General features: G+C 32.3%; 1 protein-coding gene across 4 annotated transcripts; it reads left to right on the top strand.

Annotated features, from left to right (window-relative positions):
- The first annotated feature begins 18,033 nt into the window (after positions 1-18,033).
- LOC110632646 (protein FLX-like 4) lies at positions 18,034-21,014 on the top strand. Of its 4 annotated transcripts, none has more exons than XM_021780941.2 (5): positions 18,043-18,190; positions 18,772-18,851; positions 18,961-19,575; positions 20,278-20,417; positions 20,506-21,014. In XM_021780941.2, exons 3-5 carry the CDS (start codon positions 19,037-19,039, stop codon positions 20,736-20,738), a joined length of 912 nt encoding a protein of 303 aa, XP_021636633.2. In that variant the 5' UTR covers positions 18,043-18,190; positions 18,772-18,851; positions 18,961-19,036; the 3' UTR covers positions 20,739-21,014. The 4 variants fall into 4 exon arrangements, with proteins under 4 accessions (XP_021636632.2, XP_021636633.2, XP_021636635.2 ...); XM_021780942.2 differs by having other exon boundaries at positions 18,053-18,205; XM_021780940.2 differs by lacking the exon at positions 18,772-18,851 and having other exon boundaries at positions 18,034-18,190.
- The last annotated feature ends 493 nt before the right edge of the window (positions 21,015-21,507 follow it).

Here is a 21,507-nt window from a genome sequence, read left to right as displayed (position 1 = left end):
AAAATGTTCCTTATTGTCTTAAGTGTATTCGTATTTTTGGATCACCCCAATTGGAGTTTTGTAGCTCAAGTTATAGCCAAAATACAGTTACTGTTCACGTGCACTGTTCATACTGCTATTTTGGTTCTGGCAGATTTTTTATCCAACTTCGTTCAGTAATTTGATCAAGTTAAGTCCATAATTTGGTCTAATTTCCTTCATACGAAATGTTATACTATGTCTTAGGTTTCCATCGGTTCAAGAATCGCCTAAATCGGAGTTTTCTAGAGAGAGTTATAGCCATTGGAACTTTACTGTTCAAATGGAAATCTGCAGTTTTGTAGGTTCAGTAACTCAAATTTGCTCAATAATTTGATTAGGTTAATGGAATAATTTAAGTTAGTGTTCTTCATGAAAGTTTTAGATCTATATCTTATCTAATTACTGGTAAAATTTCAGGTCATTTTGACCTACCTAGCTCGAGTTATGACTAAATGAACAATTACTGTTCATTTGCTCAGTTTGTGCAGTGGCAGACTTCTCTTATTCAACTTTAGTCAATTTGTTCACTAGGTTTTGGCCAGTTTTTGGGCATGGTTCCTAAATGAAAATTGTGTCATTTTATGTCTATTTTCATCCTCAATTGGTGGCATATCAATTGGACTTATAAAATTTCAGTTTTGGTCCTTCAAAGTTGACTTGGTCATGCTGCCAGCAGCATGACCATACAACCTCCGAATTTGGCTTCACTTCTAATAATTCAAACACAACTTATTTGGTCACAATTGACCATTTTTCAGTTCACAATAGGTCAAACATGCCATTTACTCATTTCTTGCATTTTGGTTCACAAACCCTAAGTTCAAAACCCTAATTCATGTCATTTGTTGCATTTAGCTACTTTCAAGGTCTTTAATCATAACCACTCACTAATTTAAGTTTCTAAACCCATTTAAACCATTCAAATCATGCAAATCACCCTCCCCCTTCATGTTGGCCGAATTTCAGTTTGGTCCCTCAATAAATTTTCTTTCCTTTTTAAGTTTATTTACAAGTTAATCAAGCTAAAAATGCAATAATTAAACTAACTTCACATCTTAAATCACTAACCTTGTTAGGTGTCTTTGAGCTTTCCTTTTTTCCTCTTTCTTTGATGACCAATCTCCTTCCCAAGTGACTAGAACAAGTTTTTTATGAAGTTTCTATGGAAGCTATTGAGGTTTAATGAAGGATTGTAAGCTTGAGTGCAAGCTTTAATGGAGGATATCCATGGGGAAATGAGGGAGAGTGAGGGTGGCAAGGGAGAAAAGAAGAAGAAGACTTTTGGTTTTTTTTTTTATTTTTCTTTTCTTTATTTATTTTTTCTTATGGAAGACCCCAAAAATTCATTTAATCAAATTATTAATTATGGGATTTATGGCATCATGCATGATGTCATGCATGATGTCATATCCTACACCTTTTTCATTTTCTCTTCTTTTTTTTATTTATTTTTCTATTAATTCTTTAATTTTATTCTCGATTCCGATGTTTTCTTTTCTTCGATTTTATTTGACAGTTAGGTCAGGAGTCAGCTCTCGGGGTCAATTGACCAAATTGCCCCTCACCGGTTCATCCCGGTTTGCAAATAATTCAATATTTCTTCTGGCTCCCTGACCTAATTATTTGATTGGCTTAACAATTCTTTTTCATGATTTTCTCTTTTCCACTGTGTTTATAATGGTCTTAAGGACCGCAGCGTCACATTTTACGGTTCAAAATTTGAGTTTAAATCGACTTCGCAGTCGTTCCCGAGAAGGTCACCCATCGCTGTGACTCTCGGCTCGTTTAACTTCTTATGTTCTGTTTTTCTTATTTATACTTAACTATTTGAACATTACTAATTATTTGTGTTTATAGTTTCTCTAGTTTTCTTAAGTGTGGTCCTAATCCCCTTAATTGTCCAGACCAACTCCGGTCACCGGAACAGTGAAATATACCTAGCTATACAAATAGGGGTGTTACAGAATTGGCCTGATCTACCAATAAAAGAAGGCTAGCCTTCTAAGACATAAAACCCTGAATTTCCTTGGTCAATGATTTAGCTGCCTTTTTCTTTTCTAGGCGTTGAGGAAACAAATCTGATAATGAGACTTAAAAGTCACTGAATTGGCCAGATGGCTCAGAGGCAGCCAAGGTGTAGAGAAAAGATAAGATGATATCATGTTGGTCCTCAAAAAAGTCACTAATCTTTAAGGAAAATAGAATTCATCTCTCCTTAGATGCACTAGCAACTGATATAGAGGGCCTAAAGGGAGAGCTATTAGAGTTGACATCGAGATTGGTGAAGAAGAAAAGGTCCAAAGTTGACAGAGGATCAAATATGGTCCAAAACTGATCAATGGAGATGTAAGAGCAGTTAGAACAGCAACAACATCAGGTTCATCAGCCAATGCTATGGTAAAAGTAGTGGTAGTGTCAATAAAAGTCATTATGACTTGAAGATCTAGTATCTGCATGCAAAGGGAAGGTTAGTACAGAAAGACAGAATCATAATGCACAAAGGGTGTAAAATTTGAATCTCAAAAGGAGAAGTGAATTGTATATCATTCAGGGAGTCAATATCATTCTCCTTTACTATCTTAATGTCCCTTCTCTAATGAAGGGAAGGTGCAATAACTTTCTTACCATCACTAGAAGTGGCATCCTGAGAGGAGGAGATATCTATAGTAAAAGTGCCTTTGGGATTGGAAGAGTTATACAATTAGAGTCAAAGGTAGCAGGAATCACGACAGGACTCAAGGAAGAGGTTTTAAGACCTTTGCTCCTTGGAACTATACATCCTAAGCACTTAGGAGGGATATATATAAAAGTATTTCTATTCAACTTAGAAGTAGAGGATGATATGCCTTGGACCTTAGGCCTAAACTTTGGTCTAGTGGACTTTACTTTCTTAGCAGAAGGATGAGAAAGTTGTGAAGGGGCCACCTTTTATTTCTTAGTAGCATAAGAAATAATTGAAGCACCTGTGAAAGGCATTAAGTTAGAAGTAAATAAATATAAAAGAAATGAGAAGTAAAGTATGGAAGAATTGCCTAGTGGAATCCAAACTCTTACAAATTCCTAAAACCTATAGGTCCACCAACTATGAAAAGTGACAGTAATAGAAGCAGGGGAAGGCACCAAGCACAACTGTGCAATGTAGTCTCATAGAGCATGGAGTCACTGTAAGACTAGAGAATAATATAATCTTAAGGGATAGAGATCCTAGCCTCACCAATCGGGTTATAAGTAGGGACAAGGGAAGGAATACCCTGAATCAAGCTAAAATGTCGAGACTAAAGAGAAGGCATGTAAAGCTTCAGTCCTAAATGTGTCACCTCTAGTAGAATGGCCAAAGTAGTACTAGTGTGTACAGGCCTCACGGTAGTGAAAGAGGCCCAACTGCAGATAGCAGTTTCACTCGATGGCACATCATTCTAGATTACCCACTAAGGTAGTTGCGGTCCTCTAAGGAGTTGAAAGGTATGAAATTATCAAAGCCTCTGGGAGAGAGGGTGAGGAAGAACTACAACACCTATTCGGTACTCTTATCACAAGTGGAGGACATGACTTGAGACCTGAAGATCTTGATCAAAGGAATCAGAGTAAACTTAATAACTGAGGCAAGTATGAAAAAATCCACATCTGAACCACCTAAAAGCTCCCATTCACCTTAATCAGAGGGGCATCTGAACCAAGTAACATGCTTCCTAAGACGCACTCATCTCTTATGGCTATAAAATGGGCTAGTGGGAGAAGCTCAACAAAAGGCCAACTAGATGTAGAATAGAATAAGTATATAGAAAAGAGGCACTAGATGAAAATAATGTGATCAATAATAGTGATACCTATCCTAGCCAAAATTAAGACATTGTAAGAAATGAAGTTCCCTTTCTGCTAATATTTTGGGTCTGGTTCTATAATCAGGCTGGGCATATCATTACCAGTCACTGGTAGACTGGTCAATATGTAAATATCCTTAAGTGTAATGGACATGGTCCCATTGGCTAGATAAAGGAGTTGCAAGTGCAAGACCAGAATTAGAGAGAACCTAATATGAGTCTGGGGTAGAATGGAGGTGCAAAGTGAGTCAAATAAATAAACTTTTCGATACCAGCCTTCTACTAGAGGCCTGAGTATATGGGAGATAACCTGTCAAACCACTCGGCCCATCGAGGTTTGTATCTTGGCTAAGATTTAATCTCTCCGAATTTAGGAATAGCCTTCAGTGTCTTCCAAGTAAGTAGCTCATCAATTCGGCTAGGAACAAAAGGAGGATCTAGAAAGTTAGTAGTAATGTGTAGAGGACCACTATTGGCATTAGCCACACCCAGGTTCTACAAAGGAAGAATGAAAGAGGAGTTAAATATAATTAAGAAACACTAAAGGAAGTGGGCAAAAGAGTTACAAATAAGATAAGAATACTTATTATCAAGGATGAACCTACTGTAGAGGGACCAGTGCTCAAATAGCTATCAAATGAAGAAAGAGAAAATCCTAAGGCAGCACCTATAAAAGCAATAACAACACCTAGTTAGAGAAAATTTTAGCAGAGTTTCTACTAGGACAAAAAATTGGCCTGCTTAAATAAAGGCCAATCTTCGAAAAAAGCAACAAAAACAACCTGCAGGGAAAAACACAAAAGCACAAAAATAAAAAAAATAACACAGTTCGACTCAGGTGCAGTACTAGTCTAAGTTTAGGTGTCATGGAATATTTACCTTTAGGTACTATGGAAAAAGGGTTAATGGTAGATATCGGGAAGCTAGGAAGTGAGAAAACTCTCAAGGCAAAAGAAGTACTAAGTTCTAAAATAATGGTACTGAGGGGAGATTTCACTAGAAGAGGTGTCGTATTGGTACTTGTGGTAGTTGTAGTGGCATGTGTGGTACCAGGTGCAGTACCAGATTCTATAGTAGGTGCAGTGGATGACATTGTCTCAACAATAAGACTAAAGAAAAGCACAATTCTAACAGGTTACCCATTGTATCCAAAATATGCAAAACAGAAACATAATAGAACAAAGGTACCAATTTAATTCCCAAAACACAAAATTCACAGCACCTGTAAATTCTTTCAAATTATCCTAAAATCCTCTCAAATTTCCTTTAAATCTTCAACACCCAAATAATACCAGTACCTATATTACGAAGAAATGGCTATTAGAGCCAAGATTGTTCAAATAAAGCATAAAATCTAAAAATGGAGTTGAAAGTGTACCTAGAATGGCATTAGGTAACACCAAACGATGCATAAATCGCACAAAGATGCGACTAAGAGCCGATGATGAGGTAGTTTGTCAATGGTGGGCTGCGAATGATGGTAAGAATTGCCAATGAAGGGTAGTCAATAACATGAGGAGGTCCGAGAGCACAAAGAACGTGCGATTAAGGAAGCAATGGCCAGTTGAAGAGAAAGGAAAAGAGATGAATGGAAACAAGAGTTTGAGTTTTTATGAGTTTATGATCTTAGCAAGGAAACGATGATCATTTTAAGCTTTGGGAATGAAATGAAGGGGTTTTCTTTTAAAAGAATTTGAGAGAAAATGAGAGAAAAAAGTTGCAGTGTTGAGAGAAATAAGTTTCTCCTTAGGCAGGAGTGATAATTACTTTGGGAAGGTAAAAACTTGATTTGACTTTGATGGAAATTCTATGGGGATTAGGAAACTTCATAGATATTGAATTTTATTTGAATTTAAATTCTGAACAGATGAAGTAGTAATTTGCATGTAAATTCGCATTAAATTTTCAAAGTAGCAGGGAAGCAGGTGAAGTTTAAGATCCTATGAAAATTATTTGTTCACATCAGAATGGCTTGATCGGCCAATCAATGTTTGGGAGGTAATTGTTTGCACCAAAAATAATTTAATTAGCTTATTAATTTTTTTTAGGCCTGTAATTAATTAAATTAATTTTTGTGAAATTGATTTTATTGTATTAATTTAATTAAGAGGCCTGAAATAGATGTTACTAATTATTTTGGTGGTTATTAGATGTTTATTAGAGGGAGTTAATTATCTGGTGGGAGAAGTTATTTGGTCATAATGGAAGTTACCTACTATAAAGAAGGTTACTAGCAGTTGACTGGATCATGGATATCAATTGCGTAACTGCTTGAACATGTGAACAAGAGGTAGTGTTGGTTCTGGAATGTTTTAAATGTAGCTATAAATAAAATCAGCGGTGCAATGTTTAAAGCCCCCAACCAATTCAACAACAATAATAACAACAACAAACTCCAACAGTCTATTTACCTTTATTTTACCTATCTTTTAATTTTTCAAGCCTTGCATTTAATTTTCAAGCTTTGTACTTAACTTTCCAGCAATCAATTTAATTTTTGTTTACTTTACTATTTGATCTTAGTGGGATTTTAACGAAATTGCATTCAGTTTAGTCAAGTTCCCACAACTATTTGATAGAAGTCAACAAGTGCATAGCTGATACACTCAGTATCTGGCACACCCGTATTTCTTAAGTTGTTAGCTAGCAATCCCAAGCAAACAGTAACAACTCATAAGGTAAATGTCAAATGGGAGGCCTTTGCAAATGTAAATGAATCAAGGGAAATAGAAGAATTAAAAGTGAAACTATAGACAGTTACAAGTAATTATGATGGATTAAAAGAACTTCTTTATATATTGTATGGATTCGTAGCCCAAAGTATCCTGGACAATTGCAACACAATTTCCTAATCATCAGGCAATTTATCATTATGTATTTATTTGATATTTAATTTTTTTTAATTATATTTAGCCATCGATATTTTTCTTTTTTCCTTTCATTAATAGTGTATGAAAGCATTAGATATTAGTATGTTTATTTCCCTTGCAAATGGATCTGTATGTGAGTTCATAAGTTATATTTTCTAAGCTACCAATATTAGCTATTTTACCCTAAATTTAAACTATTACATTATGTTGTTATGAACAAGTCAATAATAATGTTAATGTTTAGCATGGTTGTCTCTCTCCAAATAACATTTCTCGCACTTGAGTCGTGGACTCGAAAACAATGCCTGAATCATTTGTGACTTCATTTAAGTTTTCATATCTTTCTTTATTAGAAGGTTGAAACTTTTTTTTTTTTTTTGCAATATATTGTACTTTTTGAGACTAGTAATTTGAAATTGATATTGGATGGAATATTTTGATTTTATGCTTTAGCATGGAAGTTGATTAATTTTTACAGATTTTATATCTTTATGAATGATTAATTTATTCAATGCAACATTTTTTTTGTTAGGTTTTAATTAATCTGGTTGTAATTCAAATTGGACAGATGTGAAAGGATCATTTAAATAATCAAATTTATTTAAAAAAATAAAGAAAATTTTAAAGGTAATTTCAAATGCCTCTACAACTGTCTCAACAACTAATAATTAAAAAAATATTTTTTAAGAATTAAAAATCTTATCGGCAATTTTAAATGCCCCTAGATAAGGTATTAGAGTGCCTTAACAAATTTTAAACTAGTGGTATAGGTATTTTGAACTGCCGCTACTATTTGGTGGGAGAGTGTCGCAATATGGAGTAGAGACAATTTAAACTTATACACCTATATAGACACGCTGATCACTATCAATAAAGTGACTAAAATTATTAATTAATTTAAATTATAGAAGTAAGAATAAATCTTAAGGTAAGAATAAATCCTTAGGTCTTATCAAAATTCCGATAAAGTCTCCTCTGTAACTAGACCTAATCCCCCTACAAGAAAACTCAACAATGGCAACCTACAAGGCCTTAGGCCAATATAATGCCCATCTAGGGCCTACAAGAAACCTAATCTAAGTCCAAATCTCTAATCTTCAGCTCTGGTCCCTAACGTATCTACAGCCTAAATATTGATTTTCAGCACTTCAAAAGTTATGAAAATATTTTTGGATTTTCTCTATATCATCCTTGTATTAATTAAAGTCATTTTACTTAATTCCACTCAGTCAGGAATATTTTACATATTAATAAGCTAGCTTAAACCTAAGTAAAAATTACACGAGTTGAGTTTAGGTTTACCTTTGCTAATTTTGCTATATGGAATGCATTTGAAATGTCTAAAAATGCTAGAATCGACTATAAACATGACCACCCTCTAGGACAGGCCACCAGACATCTAGACCAAGCAAAAAACTCGGTCTTGAGTGCCAATGAGTTATCATCAATTTTATTGCACTTAATTAAAGCCCATAAATTATTAATAATTACATATAATTATATTTAATTTACGGAAATAAAAAGGCTCAAAAATCTCACCAACTGATTTAGGTAGTCTAATGATCGTCTTTTCCAAATGGCATTCAATTGGAGCGAAATTGGTCATATCTTAAACATTGTGGTGTGTTGAGTTCAACAATGGTGTTGAATCACCAATCTGACTGCTGAATTGTCTGAAATCTCATTAGAAAGTAGCGAAAAACTTATTTTCTCTCTCCTCATCAGTGCCAAAAATGACCACCACATCTGACATGGTTGGTCTTATCTAAAAGTGCTTTTAACTAGAAGTTCATAGCAACTGAAAACACTCCGATCGAATGTTGGGATCATCAGAAATTGAGCTCTAAAGTTTTAGTGCTCTGTTTTCTCTCTCTTCTCAAAAAAACACTATTTATTGCCTAACGTCATGATTCCTGGACTTCCCATGGTTGCCAAAGCTGTCGCCATCGTCGTCAATCAACACGGTGGTCATCAGTAGAAGCAATAAAAGAAAGAAAGAAAGAAAGTGAGAGAGAGAGAGAGAGAGAGAGAGAGAGAGAGAGGGACGTGGTAATGAGGGGTTCTGTTTACTTTTATTTTTTATTTTTTATTTTTTTGAAACAATGTTTTTGGCTTTTTTGTTTTGAATCTCGATGTGGTTCAAGTCCAGAACCTCTTTCTAATTATTATTTTTTTATTTTTTTTATACTATAAAATATGTGATGAAAATTAATACATAATATATTATAAAGTTTAAATAACTAAATATTAGTGTTCTAATAATACTAATTTAATTATTCAAATAATAATAATAAATTAGTAACACAATAAAATTAATTTTCTTTTAAAATCTTAAAATAATTGAAAGCTGATATATCTCAATTAATATAATAAAATATTCAAATTTATACAGTAATAATTATTAATTCAGCAAAAACTAAATCATTATATACATACTTGATAAAGTAATTTTTTATTTACTATAAACTATAATTGACTCAATTCAAAAAACAACAAAATTTAATAATAATAATAATAATAATAATAATAATAATAATAATAATAATATTATTATTATTATTATTATTATTATTATTATTATTAAATTAATTCTTGAAAATGTTTATAAATAAATCATTAACATTAATTTTAATTCCAATTTAATAATAATTTTATTAAAATAACAATTCAATGTAAATATTTTATCTTGAAAAAACTTTCAAGTTGACAACCGAACTTGCCCTGCCTAAAAACTTCAAGTTTAACTCATTTTATCTATATAGTAAACCAAGAACTAGGTTAATTCTGGCATATAATAAGAACCTAAAATGAATTGTAGTGACTACAGAATACAATAAAAGACCTCCAGGAATATTTCTATAATTTTCATAACGTAGAACAAAATTAATTAGACTTTAGAGAAGTTAGGAAACTCAACTGGAGAATTAAGCCAATAAACATACAATTAAGTTTACATAGGCCCTGGATGGGCTTGTGATATTACTATGGTCCTGAGGCCCCATGCTTGTGTTGCTTTTCAGGGAGGATAGATTTAGTGATAAGAGAGATTGTTGGATTTTCGGTAAGATAATTAATTAATATTGTAAATATAATTAATTAATGGTCAGTGTCTAATAAACTTTTAGTATGTTTGTATAGGTGAATCCAATCATGAATCCAATCAATAGTGATGGCAGTCTCAATAAGTCCAATAATAGTAAAGGATCAACCAATATGTGAGTAGAACCTACTCAAACTGTTCTAATTGAATGATGAAATTATTTTATCATGTTCCATCCACGTTCATGCGTCATGGTAGTTATGTTATGTATTCTAACTATAATTGCATAATTAATTTTATATTATTAGTAATGCATATCAAGAAGATGTTGCACTTTTGAAATTCATGGATGACCACTAGTTCCCAATGGAAAAGTAAAGGAAGAGAAAGTAAAGATTATGGCATACATACATTATGAGCTCACTATGTTTATGCTATGGGATGCCCAGGTAAGGCAATTTTGTATCTCCGATTCTAGGGTGTCCAAGTAAGGCAATTATGTATCTTGAACCATATTATTTGATATGATATGATACAAGGAAGTCCTGAGGAGCACCTATAATGGTTCAGGCATCTTAGATATATGATAATGATTATGAAATGGCTAGGGAACCACTAGTGACTTGAATTACCTTGGTGTGACTTGTTTGTGCTATGAACCCTATGTGATTACTGCATATTCATGTGCTTGACTTAAATGTTTTATTTCCATAAAGTACGCTTTTACTCACTAGTACCCTAGCTCACCTGCTTTCTTTGTTTTCCTTTCAATAACAACTATAAAACATATAGTTGAGTTTTAGATGTTAATGCCTCAATTTTGCTTAAAGGTATATACACACTTTGTGGAACTCCTTTTTATAGTAACATGTAATTTTACTATCTTGCTACTGTGCTTTGCCATTCAATAATTTGTAATATAGAATTGTAATTACCTTTTATGTTTAATAAAATATTTATCTAAATAGTATTGAGCTCTAAATAAGATTTATGAGATTTTAATGTAAGTTAGGCTTGCTACAAGCTTAGTGGGCTTTATTGTAACCTGAGCTTTAAAGCTAGTAACAGTCCAAAATTGGGTCGTTACATTTGAGTTATCCACTATCCAATGAGTTAGTAGCCATCTAAAGTAGGCTTTTTAATGGATAATTAGGGTTCATGCAATTGATGGTCCATTAAAGTATTTGGGTCTCCCTTTTATCATTACCAAATCGAAGAATGTAGTGATCAAAATCATCAAGGAATGGGTATAGAAAAAATTGCAAAATTGGAAAAATAATTCCTTATTAATTGATGGTAAAGAAGTGCCATTGAAGTCAAATTGTTCAAGCTATGCCCACATATGCAATGAGTTGTTTTATGATCGATGCCTCTTTTTCTTGGTCAAGAGCTTGAACAACTTATAGTCCAATAAGGTAATGATCAGAGAATCTGCTAGTTAAATTGGTCCAAACTTTATGCCTCCAAAGCTGATTATGGTTTAGGATTTTTAATTCTTTTCATGATTTTAATGTGGCACTTTTGTTTAAGCACATCTAGTGCCTTCTTCAAAATCTTACATCTCTAGCATATGTTGTTCTTAAAGTGAAGTATTTTCCTAACATTTCTATTTTGGAAGCCAATTTGGGATTTTGCCTAAGCTATATATAGCAGAGCATTCTATAGGCAAGGGATGAATTAGCCATGGGTTTGCAGTGGTGTGTGGGTGATGGTTATTCCATTCATATTTGGAAAGATAGATGGCTACCTAGAGAAGCTGGTGGTTTGATATGGTCTCCTGTCACTAGTTTACCCAAAGGAGTAACTGTTGCTTTTTGAATTAAGGATGTATGTTGGGATAAGCCATTAATTTGATCAAATTTCCTTAATTTTGAAGCTAATTAGATTTTACACTTGCCTTTAATTTTCAGACGTTCAACTAACTATGTATATTGGGCACCTTGCAAGAATGGGATGGTCACAATTAGGAGTGCTTACCATTGGTTGCATAGCAAGCAGAAGCAAGCATCTGCAAGCCCTTCACTGTAGCAGCAAGTTTTACTTGTAAGAAATTGTGGTCTCTTAATGTTCCTCCCAAAATTTGCTCTTTCTTATGGTATTGGATCATAGGAATACTGTGAACCAAAATGAATTTAAGAAGTAATGGTATGGATATTATTGATATTTGTAATTTTTGTAGGAAGAATGTGGAAACTACTGACTATAAATTTTTACATTGCCTAAAAATTTTAAATGTGAGGTATGGTTACCCACTTCAGCTGCAAAGAGATTTTGGTAAGCATACTAGGCATCAGGCTCCCTTGAATTTGGTGGGGCATGCAAATCCTCAATTTCTTGAGTTATTTGTAGTTACTACTTGGGTAATTAGGAAAGCAAGAAATGAGCTCCTTTTTAAGAATGTGGAGTTAGATGTTCATCACATTATCTCTTTCAGCTCAAGTTTGGAAATTGATATGCAACAGCCTAATATAACTTCTAGATAGTTTCCCAGGCCACAAGGTTAATATTTCCCACTAGTTTCTAATTATAAACTAAACACAAATTCTAGTGTTCCAAATTTTAGAGAGGTTGGTCTTGGATTGGTTATTCGAGATGTTCTGTTATAAATAGCTTGTATGTTAGATAGTATAGAGAGAAAGAATTTCTATATTGTTAAAATATAAGAAAGTGAAGGAATAGCAAGAGTAAAATGTATATAGAATTATATATATAAATAAATATATATTATTCTATTATGGCACTTGGCACGTATATGTGTAAAATAAAATAATTATCTAATTGTAATTTTCATAAATAAATTACGAACAGATGTATTTATTAATAAGTAAATATGTCTATTAATAAACAGACATGTCAATTCTATACAAATAGTCACAATTGTTTATATAAGTGTCTGTTAATAAATAGACATATCTATTTTATACAAAAGGTCACAATTATTTGTATAGGTATCTATTAATAAATAGACATGTATATTCTATACAAACAGTTACAATTATTTATATAGGTGTATATTAATAAGCAGACATGTCTTTTACACAAACATTTGTATCTATTGAAGATAGATAGATGTGTCTATCTAGAAAAAGTGCTATAACTTTTTATTCTTTATAAATATGGATGAGTTTTTCACTCCATAAATATACTACTTCTACTTATTCTTCTTTTTTTCTAGTCTCTCTAAATTCGGTTCGTATAAATTGTTCTTAAGAGAAATCTTTAAGAGTTTTTGTCTGCAGATGACTTTGTTGTATCCTAAATGTATATTGCCATAACCTTGTAGTAATCTTGTGGAAGCAAGTAATACCTTAAAGATAGTGATTCATCACGCCTCAAAGCCTATTCTACACCCACAGCCTTAACAATTTTAAGGTATTAATCGCAATGGCGTTTAAGGCTATTTCCGTGATGAATCAAGAGTTCATGAAACTTGATCGTTTTAAGGAACAAATTATGCTCACTGAGAAAGTGAAAGCAGATCAAAAAAAGAAGATGAATTACCATGCAGAGGTCATATTCTCAATAACTCATCAGATAGACTATAAGATTTGTTTACCTCTGTCATGTCTTCAAAGAAAATATGAAATTCATTAGAATTCGAATACAATAAAAAAAAAGATATAGAAAAATTTCTCATTATGAAATATTTTGAATTCTAAATACTTGATAATATACCTGTTATGGATAAGTCCATGAGTTGCATATCTTTGTTTCAAAGTTTAAGGATTTGAAAGTGGTAGTTCCTAAATCACTATAATTAGGAGGAATAATAGCATATCATACTTCTAGTTTGAATGATTATAGGAAGAAATTATTGTATGCCACATACAACTTTTCTCTTAAACAGATTCAAAAACACTTACACATTAAAAGTTTTTTATGTGATAATTTGTCTTTATGTTGATGACATACTTATAATTAAGGTTATATTATGATGCTAAAGCTCATGGTGAATGTGTTAAAGAAGGTAATAAAATTTATATACATAAGTTAAAAAATACTTTTTATATGCATAAATCCTAATTCATATTGATTGTGTCTATCACTAACTAGGTAGGGATATTGTTAAAAATATTAATGATAGGAAAATTTGTCTCATTTTGAAAAAGTTATGTCTGTTCATTAAAAGGCATCAAAATGAACTATTTATTACCGATAGTTATATCTATTTTAAAAGGTGTAAGTGAATAAATGTAATTATTCTAATAGATACAAAGTGAACTGTTGTATCTATTCTAAAAGGTGTAAGTGAACAAATGTAATTATTCTAATAGATACAAAGTGAACTGCTGTATATGTTCGAAGAGATGCAAATGCTTTATAAATAGCAGTTGGAATAAAAATCTATTAACTTTTCTTTTTTTGTCTCTTCTCTTCATTTTTACCTATAATCAACATCATTATTCTTTAATTTATTCTTGGGAGAATTTTAAAATTGATGTCTAGATTTATATTCTAGTTATTATCCTTGAGAGATCTGCCTAAACTACTTAGCTGTAACATAGTGGGGGGTTTTACTCTTTGTCAATTTCATTATATTACGGGAAACAAATACTTCATATGATATTTTTTGCAAATTGACTGGAAATTTTGATAGAATAATTACTTAAATTGAGTGTGCTAGTGCTATTAGTAGTTTAATGTATGCTACTCATTGCACTACTCCTGATATTGCTTTTTGCAATATGTAAATTGTCAAGATATACTAATAATCCTAGTGTGGAATATTTGAAAGAAATTTCAAGGGTTTTTGAATATTTAAAAAAGGAATTATAAATTATAGATTATTCTGCAATAAATTTCCAATTTTGTTAAAACCATATAAAGAGTTATATCCATGCAAAGAATTATGTCCCTTGGCCAAAAGATGTAACCAAATTAAAAGATGCTATTCTTCTTAATAGTTACATGCATGAAGAGATGAATTTATTGGCCAAAAGGTTAGTACTTTTTCAGTAGTAAAAATAAGAGCCTTACAAGTCATTTGTAAGAAGTGACAAAGGACAAATAAGTACACATTTGTGTGTGTGTGCAAGTTTAGCTTGGTTCTTTATTTTTGGATGCTCTCATTTTAAACAAGTTATAGAGTAATTTATTTCTGCAAATAAGGTACATATATAGACTCTGGATTATTTATGTAGTTCATGTTATAAACATGTAATTGCATGGTAGACTAATGAAACAATTATAGTGGAGATCTTAGGGTTATACAAATGCCAGTTGGATAACTAGTGCTAAGGATAATAAGTCAACCTCGGTTGAGTGTCCACTTTAGGTGGAGGTGCTGTTTCTTGGGCATCAAAGAAACAAACTTGTATAACTCATTCTACGGTGGAATCCAAATTTATAACTTTGGCAAATGTTGGTAAAGAAGCAGAATGGCTGAAAAAAACTTGTTACCGGATATTAAGTTGTGGCAACAACCTGTGCCATCTATTTCTTTATATTGTGATAGTCAAATTATGATAGCTAAAGCTTTAAAATATACAATTGAAAGTATATACATATAAGCTTAAGACATGAAAATGTAAGACAATTAGTCTCTAACGGTATTATTACCATGTTTATGTTAAATCCTATAATAATCTAGCAAATCCTTTAATAAAAGGGCTCTTGAGAGTTATGATCATAAGTATATGTGCTTATTAGGATTTAGAATATTTTATTAAATTTACTATTAATGGGAGCCCTACTTTATAGTATTATTATTAAAAAAAGTTTAAAGGGTAGTAACAAGTCATTAGTAAATGTTGTAATTAAGTACTTAGTGTACTAAGTTAATGGAATGATGATGAGTATTTATACTTTTAATGAAGTTTAATAATATTACAAAAGAAACTTCATTTATATGAACATAGGAAGTGTTGCCACTTCAACAAAAGTGAGAATAACTTTTGTAAATATTCATGAAAATAAGAGGTAGCACAAGGCCATATTCGTGCTAAAATTTTGGTGAACATTTTAAGTCAAACTAATTGATTCGTATGTATAGTATTTTCGGTTCTATTTAATAGGAAATAAGTTTAAGTTAAGGCCACCATGATTTCTTTAGAACTTTGAAATACTTACACTAAGGAAAAGTTTAAATCGAAAGATATTTTTCATTATGTGTGAAACAATGAGATCTAACAATACAAGCTAAGTGGAGGATTGTTGTAAATAGCTTGTATGTTAGATGATATAGAGAGAAAGAATTCCTATATTGTTAAAATATAAGAAAGTGAAGGAATTGCAAGAGTGAAATATGTATAGAATTATATATATAAATAAATATATATTATTCTATTATGGCACTTGGCACGTATATGTATAAAATAAAATAATTATTTTATTGTAATTTTCGTAAATAAATTACGAACAGATGTGTTTATTGATAAGTAAATATATTTCTTAATAAATAGACATGTCAATTCTATACAAACAGGCACAACTGTTTGTATAAGTGTCTGTTAATAAACAGACATATCTATTCTATATATATTTCTTAATAAATAGACATGTCAATCTATACAAACAGGCACAACTGTTTGTATAAGTGTCTGTTAATAAACAGACATATCTATTCTATACAAACAGTCACAACTATTTATATAGGTGTCTGTTAATAAACAGACATGTCTATTTTATACAAAAAGTTACAACTGTTTGTATAGGTGTCTGTTAATAAACAGACATGTCTATTTTATATAAATAGTCACAACTATTATAGGTGTTTGTTAATAAGCAGACATATCTTTTACACAAATATTTATATTTATTGAAGATAGATAGACGTGCCTATCTAGAAAATATGGTATAACTTTTCATTCTTTATAAATATGGATGAGTTTTTCACTCCAGAAATATACAACTTCTATTTCTTCTTTTCTTCTAGTCTTTCTAAATTCGGTTCGTATAGAGAGTTCTTAAGGGAAATTTTCAAGAGTTGCTGTCTGCAGATTTCAGGCTTTATTGTATCCTGGAGGTATATTGCCATAACCTTGCAGCAATCTAGTGGGAGCAAGTAATACCTTAAAGATAGTGATTCATCACGTCTCAAAGCCTATTCTACACCCACTGCCTCAACATGTTTATGGTAAAATATTGTTTTGACTACAAAGAAAGTGGCTGACAATCATGACCTAGCTGTGGTTGAGATTTTAGCTTTGAAGTATGGGCTTGAGATTGCATCCCATGTTGTTTTCAAATGTTTGGAGGTTGAAAGGATGCCTTGTCCACAAATGTTCTGAATGGAGGTTGCACTATTTCTCATTTTCACTCAATGTGTGTTGTAGATGTACTCCATTTAGTTTCTCATTTCAAATTTGTTCAGTTTCCCATCTATCTAGAAATGCTAATGCTTTAGCACATGAGTTGGTTAAAAAAGTTTTGTCAATCATAGGCCAAGATTGTATTTGGATGGAGGAGATCCCTCCCAATCTTCGCCATGTGGCTTTGCATGATGTACTAGCTACTTCTTCAGTGCAATGAAATGACTTTTATTCTTAAAAAAAAAGTATTATCTTTAAAATTTGTATTTCAAAACTTTGATCTCATTTATTGTTGCTAAATGTTCAACTCTTTTTTTAATCTAAATGAATTTAGAAATTTTAATTTATGTTTAATTTAGGAAAAATAATAAGATTTTTGAATTAAATTTCTTAATTTCTTGATTTAGACAAAAAAAATTAATAAATTTAATTTTTGGAATTTTGAGTTAAAAATTTTGATTTATTGATTTAGCCTGAAAATTAAGAAACTCTATTTTTTTTTTTATTTTTGAGATAAATTAAATTTAAATTGAAATTATGAACTATTTAGATAAAAATTTAGAAATAAACTAAATTAAACATCCCATAAGTACTAAAGTAAATTTGAGCATTAAACATTTTTTAAAAAGGACCTCGTTTATTTATTTAAAACTGTCTCATTTATTGATTAAACACAATAGGTTAAAAGTTGGGTTAATTAGATTTCACATTAATATTCCTCCGTCTCAAAAAAATATACTTCTTTTTATGTTTTAAATTATATGCCGTTTTCCTTTTTAAAATAATAATCTATTTATTAATTTACTAATATATTTCTATTTAATATATTAAAATGTAAATCTATTAATATTAAAAATAATTTAATAATATAGATTATTTAATTTTTAATAAAATAAATACGAGTGAAGGGTATATTAAAGAAATATTTAATAAAATTTATTATTTTAAATATATAAAATATATAATTTTTAATTAATAAATAAAAATAAAAGTAAGCCTACCCTACAAGAAGAGAGAAGGAAATTAGTTTAATTTATAAACAGAAAATCTTCTAGGCAACATTAGGGGAAATTTAGCCTTATTCCAACGATTTTTTAGCAGGCCTCTCTCCATCGGTAGCAGAGCAGCCACCGCCCCTCCAGTAGCTCACCTCATCTCAACGCTCCCTCAACGGCGGAATTGCCGGCGGTACTCTCTCTATATGTAAATGAAAAAATATATATACAGCGTAGCCACTGTCTCTTCCCTTTCTCTTGCATCGTTTTAGCATCTGTTCTTAGGCCCATGATATTCCTATTTTGAATTTAAGTGGATTTTGGCATTTAGAGCAAAATAAAATAAAATCACACTGAGAAATGATGATCTTCTTCTTCATTCAGTCATGCTCATGAGATTCTTCGTTTCCTAGATTTACAAAAAAAAATTGATCTTCATCTTGATTTAATCTTGACTAGAGCTAGGTATTTTTAATATTTTTTAAATATTTACTACAATTTGTTTATGTGTATGTATGTGTATTTTGATGAAGGAACTATATAAATTGTGTACGTCAACAATTTGAATATTTATCGATTTTGTGTTGTGCACATTTTGCTTGATTGCAATCTGAGGATTAATATTTTCTTATTTAAATTTTGAAGTTAGATATACTTGTAATGCTTTATTGATTATCCCAAGTATTTGCTGAAATTGCATGTGAAATCCAAGAACAAAAAAACAGGATGAATTCATTGGTGGCTGATGTGTTTGAGGTAATTCTGTTATCACAGGTGTAATCATCATATGATGCTCCTTTGAAGGAGTTTAATTTTTGTCTTTGTGATAGGAAATTAATTCCTATCTTGAAAAGGTACTTTTAGATGGCAGGAAAGGCCTGCTTAAACTAAGTGATTAATTGAAAAAATAGGATAACTATTCTCTTGTTCTATGGCCATGATTCTTTATCTTGGTTAAAACAGGAATCTGAACCTCCAGACTCTGATTGTGCAAATTAAAGCTTAATACTTTTCCTTGTTGGAGTTAATTGTCAAGTTAATGTCTGCAAGAGGGCATATTCCACCATCTTTAGAGGGACGTGTTGTACAAGCTCGTGGGTTGATGCGACATGATCCATTTCCTCCTGGCCACCAGCCATTGGACAGAGCTGCTCCTCCAAATCTTTTAGAGAATAAGATTGCTTCTCAGGCAGCTGAGATTGAACAACTCGCAGAGGATAATCGTAGATTGGCTAATGCCCACATAGCCTTGAGGCAGGACCTTGTTGCTGCACAGCAGGAAGTGGAAAGACTTAAGGCACACATAAGAAGCATCCATACTGAAAGTGATATCCAGATTAGGGTTTTATCAGATAAGACTGCAAAAATGGAATCAGAAATAAGGGCTGGTGAGAATGTGAAGGAGGACCTCAAACAGGCACATATGGAGGCACAAAGCCTGGTCAAAGCTGGACAAGAGCTGACTACCCAAATCCAGAAGGCCTCCCAGGAATTGCAGAAAGCTTGTACTGATGTTAAGACTGTACCAGATTTGCATGATGAGCTTGACAATTTGAGGCATGAATACAAGAGGTTGCGGTGAGTTGTGCTTATCTTCATTCCTGAGTTTATATTAGCCACTTTGTCATTGGGACCTTAGATCTGTGCTTAATGCTGCCACATAATGTTCTGAAATAGGATTAATTATTAGAAGGTAAAACATTTGTTGATAATTCAAACGAACACCATCCATGCCTATCCTCTTTTAACAGATGAGACTGGTTCTGAACTTAGTTGCAAATAATATTTTTCTTGGGACAATCAGAATTTTCTCTGGTTGATAATAACAGTAAATGCCGTGGTTCCTTCAACCTGTCTGTTTTGATAAGTATAATCCCAGCTGACAAAAAAACATCTCGTGAAAATTTACTCCTGCCTTTTCGCTACTGAAAAATTTGAGTATTCCTGAGTCCTGATGCTGTGATGCGCCATTCGGTAGTGCATAAATGGATGATTTTCAATTAAATACAAAATGAGAAGGGATATCTTTTAATCTTTGTTTGGGTTTCAGAGGGGATGGGGGTTGAGTAATCGCAACAAACCTGCATCAGTGTAGAATTTTTGGGATTATGGGATGACAGAAATGCTGTTTTCATCTCTCCTTTTTTTTTTTTTTTTTAATTTTCTATTTACTAGAATTCAAATTTTTTATGTCCAACTTTCACCTTGATATATAGTAGGCAGTTCATTCAGAAGTTTAACGGATCTATATGTGTGTGTGTGTGTGTCATCTGGGTAAAGGGCTACATTTGAGTATGAGAAAGGTGTAAACATAGAAAAGGTGGCACAACTGCAAGCAGCGGAAGAGAATTTAATTGGGATGGCAAGAGAAGTGGAAAAGTTGCATACTGAGGTCTTGAACGCTGAAAAGAAAGCACGTGGTAACTTTCTCTTGCCTGCAAATGCAGTTGTTTTACTTCTGAAACTTTAATTATTTCTAATAATCATATTGATATTGTGGCTTTCCAGCATCAAACACCTATGGCAGTGGCTTCGTGACTCCCGATCCTTCGTACCCAGCCCCCGTACATGGTGGTGGTGTCTATGTTGATGCATATGGAAGGCCTCTTGTTCAGATGAGTGTTGGGCCACTAGTAAATAGTGCAGCAATCACCGGTGCAATTGGTGGTACAGCTGTCTCTAGTGCTGGTGGTGTTGCTGTCTGGGGAGGGCCTTATGCTCCATCATTTTCTCAGAAATGAGCATGAAGCATATTTTGTCAGTGGCTGTCAGTAGGCCTTATGTCTAGCATTATGGGCTAACTATAGTGCCATTTTGTGCGTGAATTGCTAGTTGGTGAATTTGGTGAAAGCTTCCATGAGAGGCTGTTTCGTAAGCTTCCACTAATGCTTTGCATTTCTAAGATGCATTGTGTTGGAGTTAACGTTATTGTATATTATTAGTTTTCTTTGGGCATCTTTATTACTCTGAATATTTTATCTACATAATAAAAATATATGAAAATTAAATTTGATTAATCATTGAAGGAGAGCGACTAAAGTTCGTAATGAGAGTATTAGAGAAAAGGTAGGAGTGGTGCCAATTGAAAATAAGTTGAGAGAAGGAAGATTGAGGTGGTTTGGTCATGTGAAGCGTAGACATACGGAGACTCCAGTTAGACAAGTAGAGCACATTAGGTTAGAGGATAGAAAGAAAAAAATGTTTAGATCTAAATTGACTTAGAGGAGAGTAGTGCAACATGATATAGAAGTATTACATATTTTTAAGGATTTAACCCAAAATCGTTTAGAGTAGAGAAAGTGAATTCATATAGCCGCCGATCGTAAATTTTTTGGATAAAGGCTTAATTGAGTTGAGTTGAGTTGAGTGAAGGAGAGGGATAAAGGGTGAAGTTGTGAAGGTGAAAGAGAAGAATATGAGGAGGGAGACTAGGGAAAGGTGGGATTGAAGTTTAAAAGGAGACCTTGGCAAGCTTTGCTGGCCTCGGATACAGGGGAATTTTTATTTTTT

This window comes from Hevea brasiliensis, chromosome 17 (assembly GCF_030052815.1).
Source record: "Hevea brasiliensis isolate MT/VB/25A 57/8 chromosome 17, ASM3005281v1, whole genome shotgun sequence".
In the NCBI taxonomy this organism is placed as follows: Eukaryota; Viridiplantae; Streptophyta; class Magnoliopsida; order Malpighiales; family Euphorbiaceae; genus Hevea; species Hevea brasiliensis.
The sequence above is the reverse complement of the archived record's forward strand: the minus strand, read 5'-3'. Positions and strand labels throughout refer to the sequence as shown.

What these genes read in the sequence shown, in the direction of transcription:
- LOC110632646 (XM_021780940.2), top strand. Translation starts at nt 19,037, where the DNA reads ATGTCTGCAAGAGGGCATATTCCACCATCTTTAGAGGGACGTGTTGTA. An exon ending in CATGAATACAAGAGGTTGCG is followed by an intron (nt 19,576 to 20,277) that starts GTGAGTTGTGCT and finishes ATCTGGGTAAAG; the next exon opens with GGCTACATTTGAGTATGAGA. An exon ending in CGCTGAAAAGAAAGCACGTG is followed by an intron (nt 20,418 to 20,505) that starts GTAACTTTCTCT and finishes GTGGCTTTCCAG; the next exon opens with CATCAAACACCTATGGCAGT.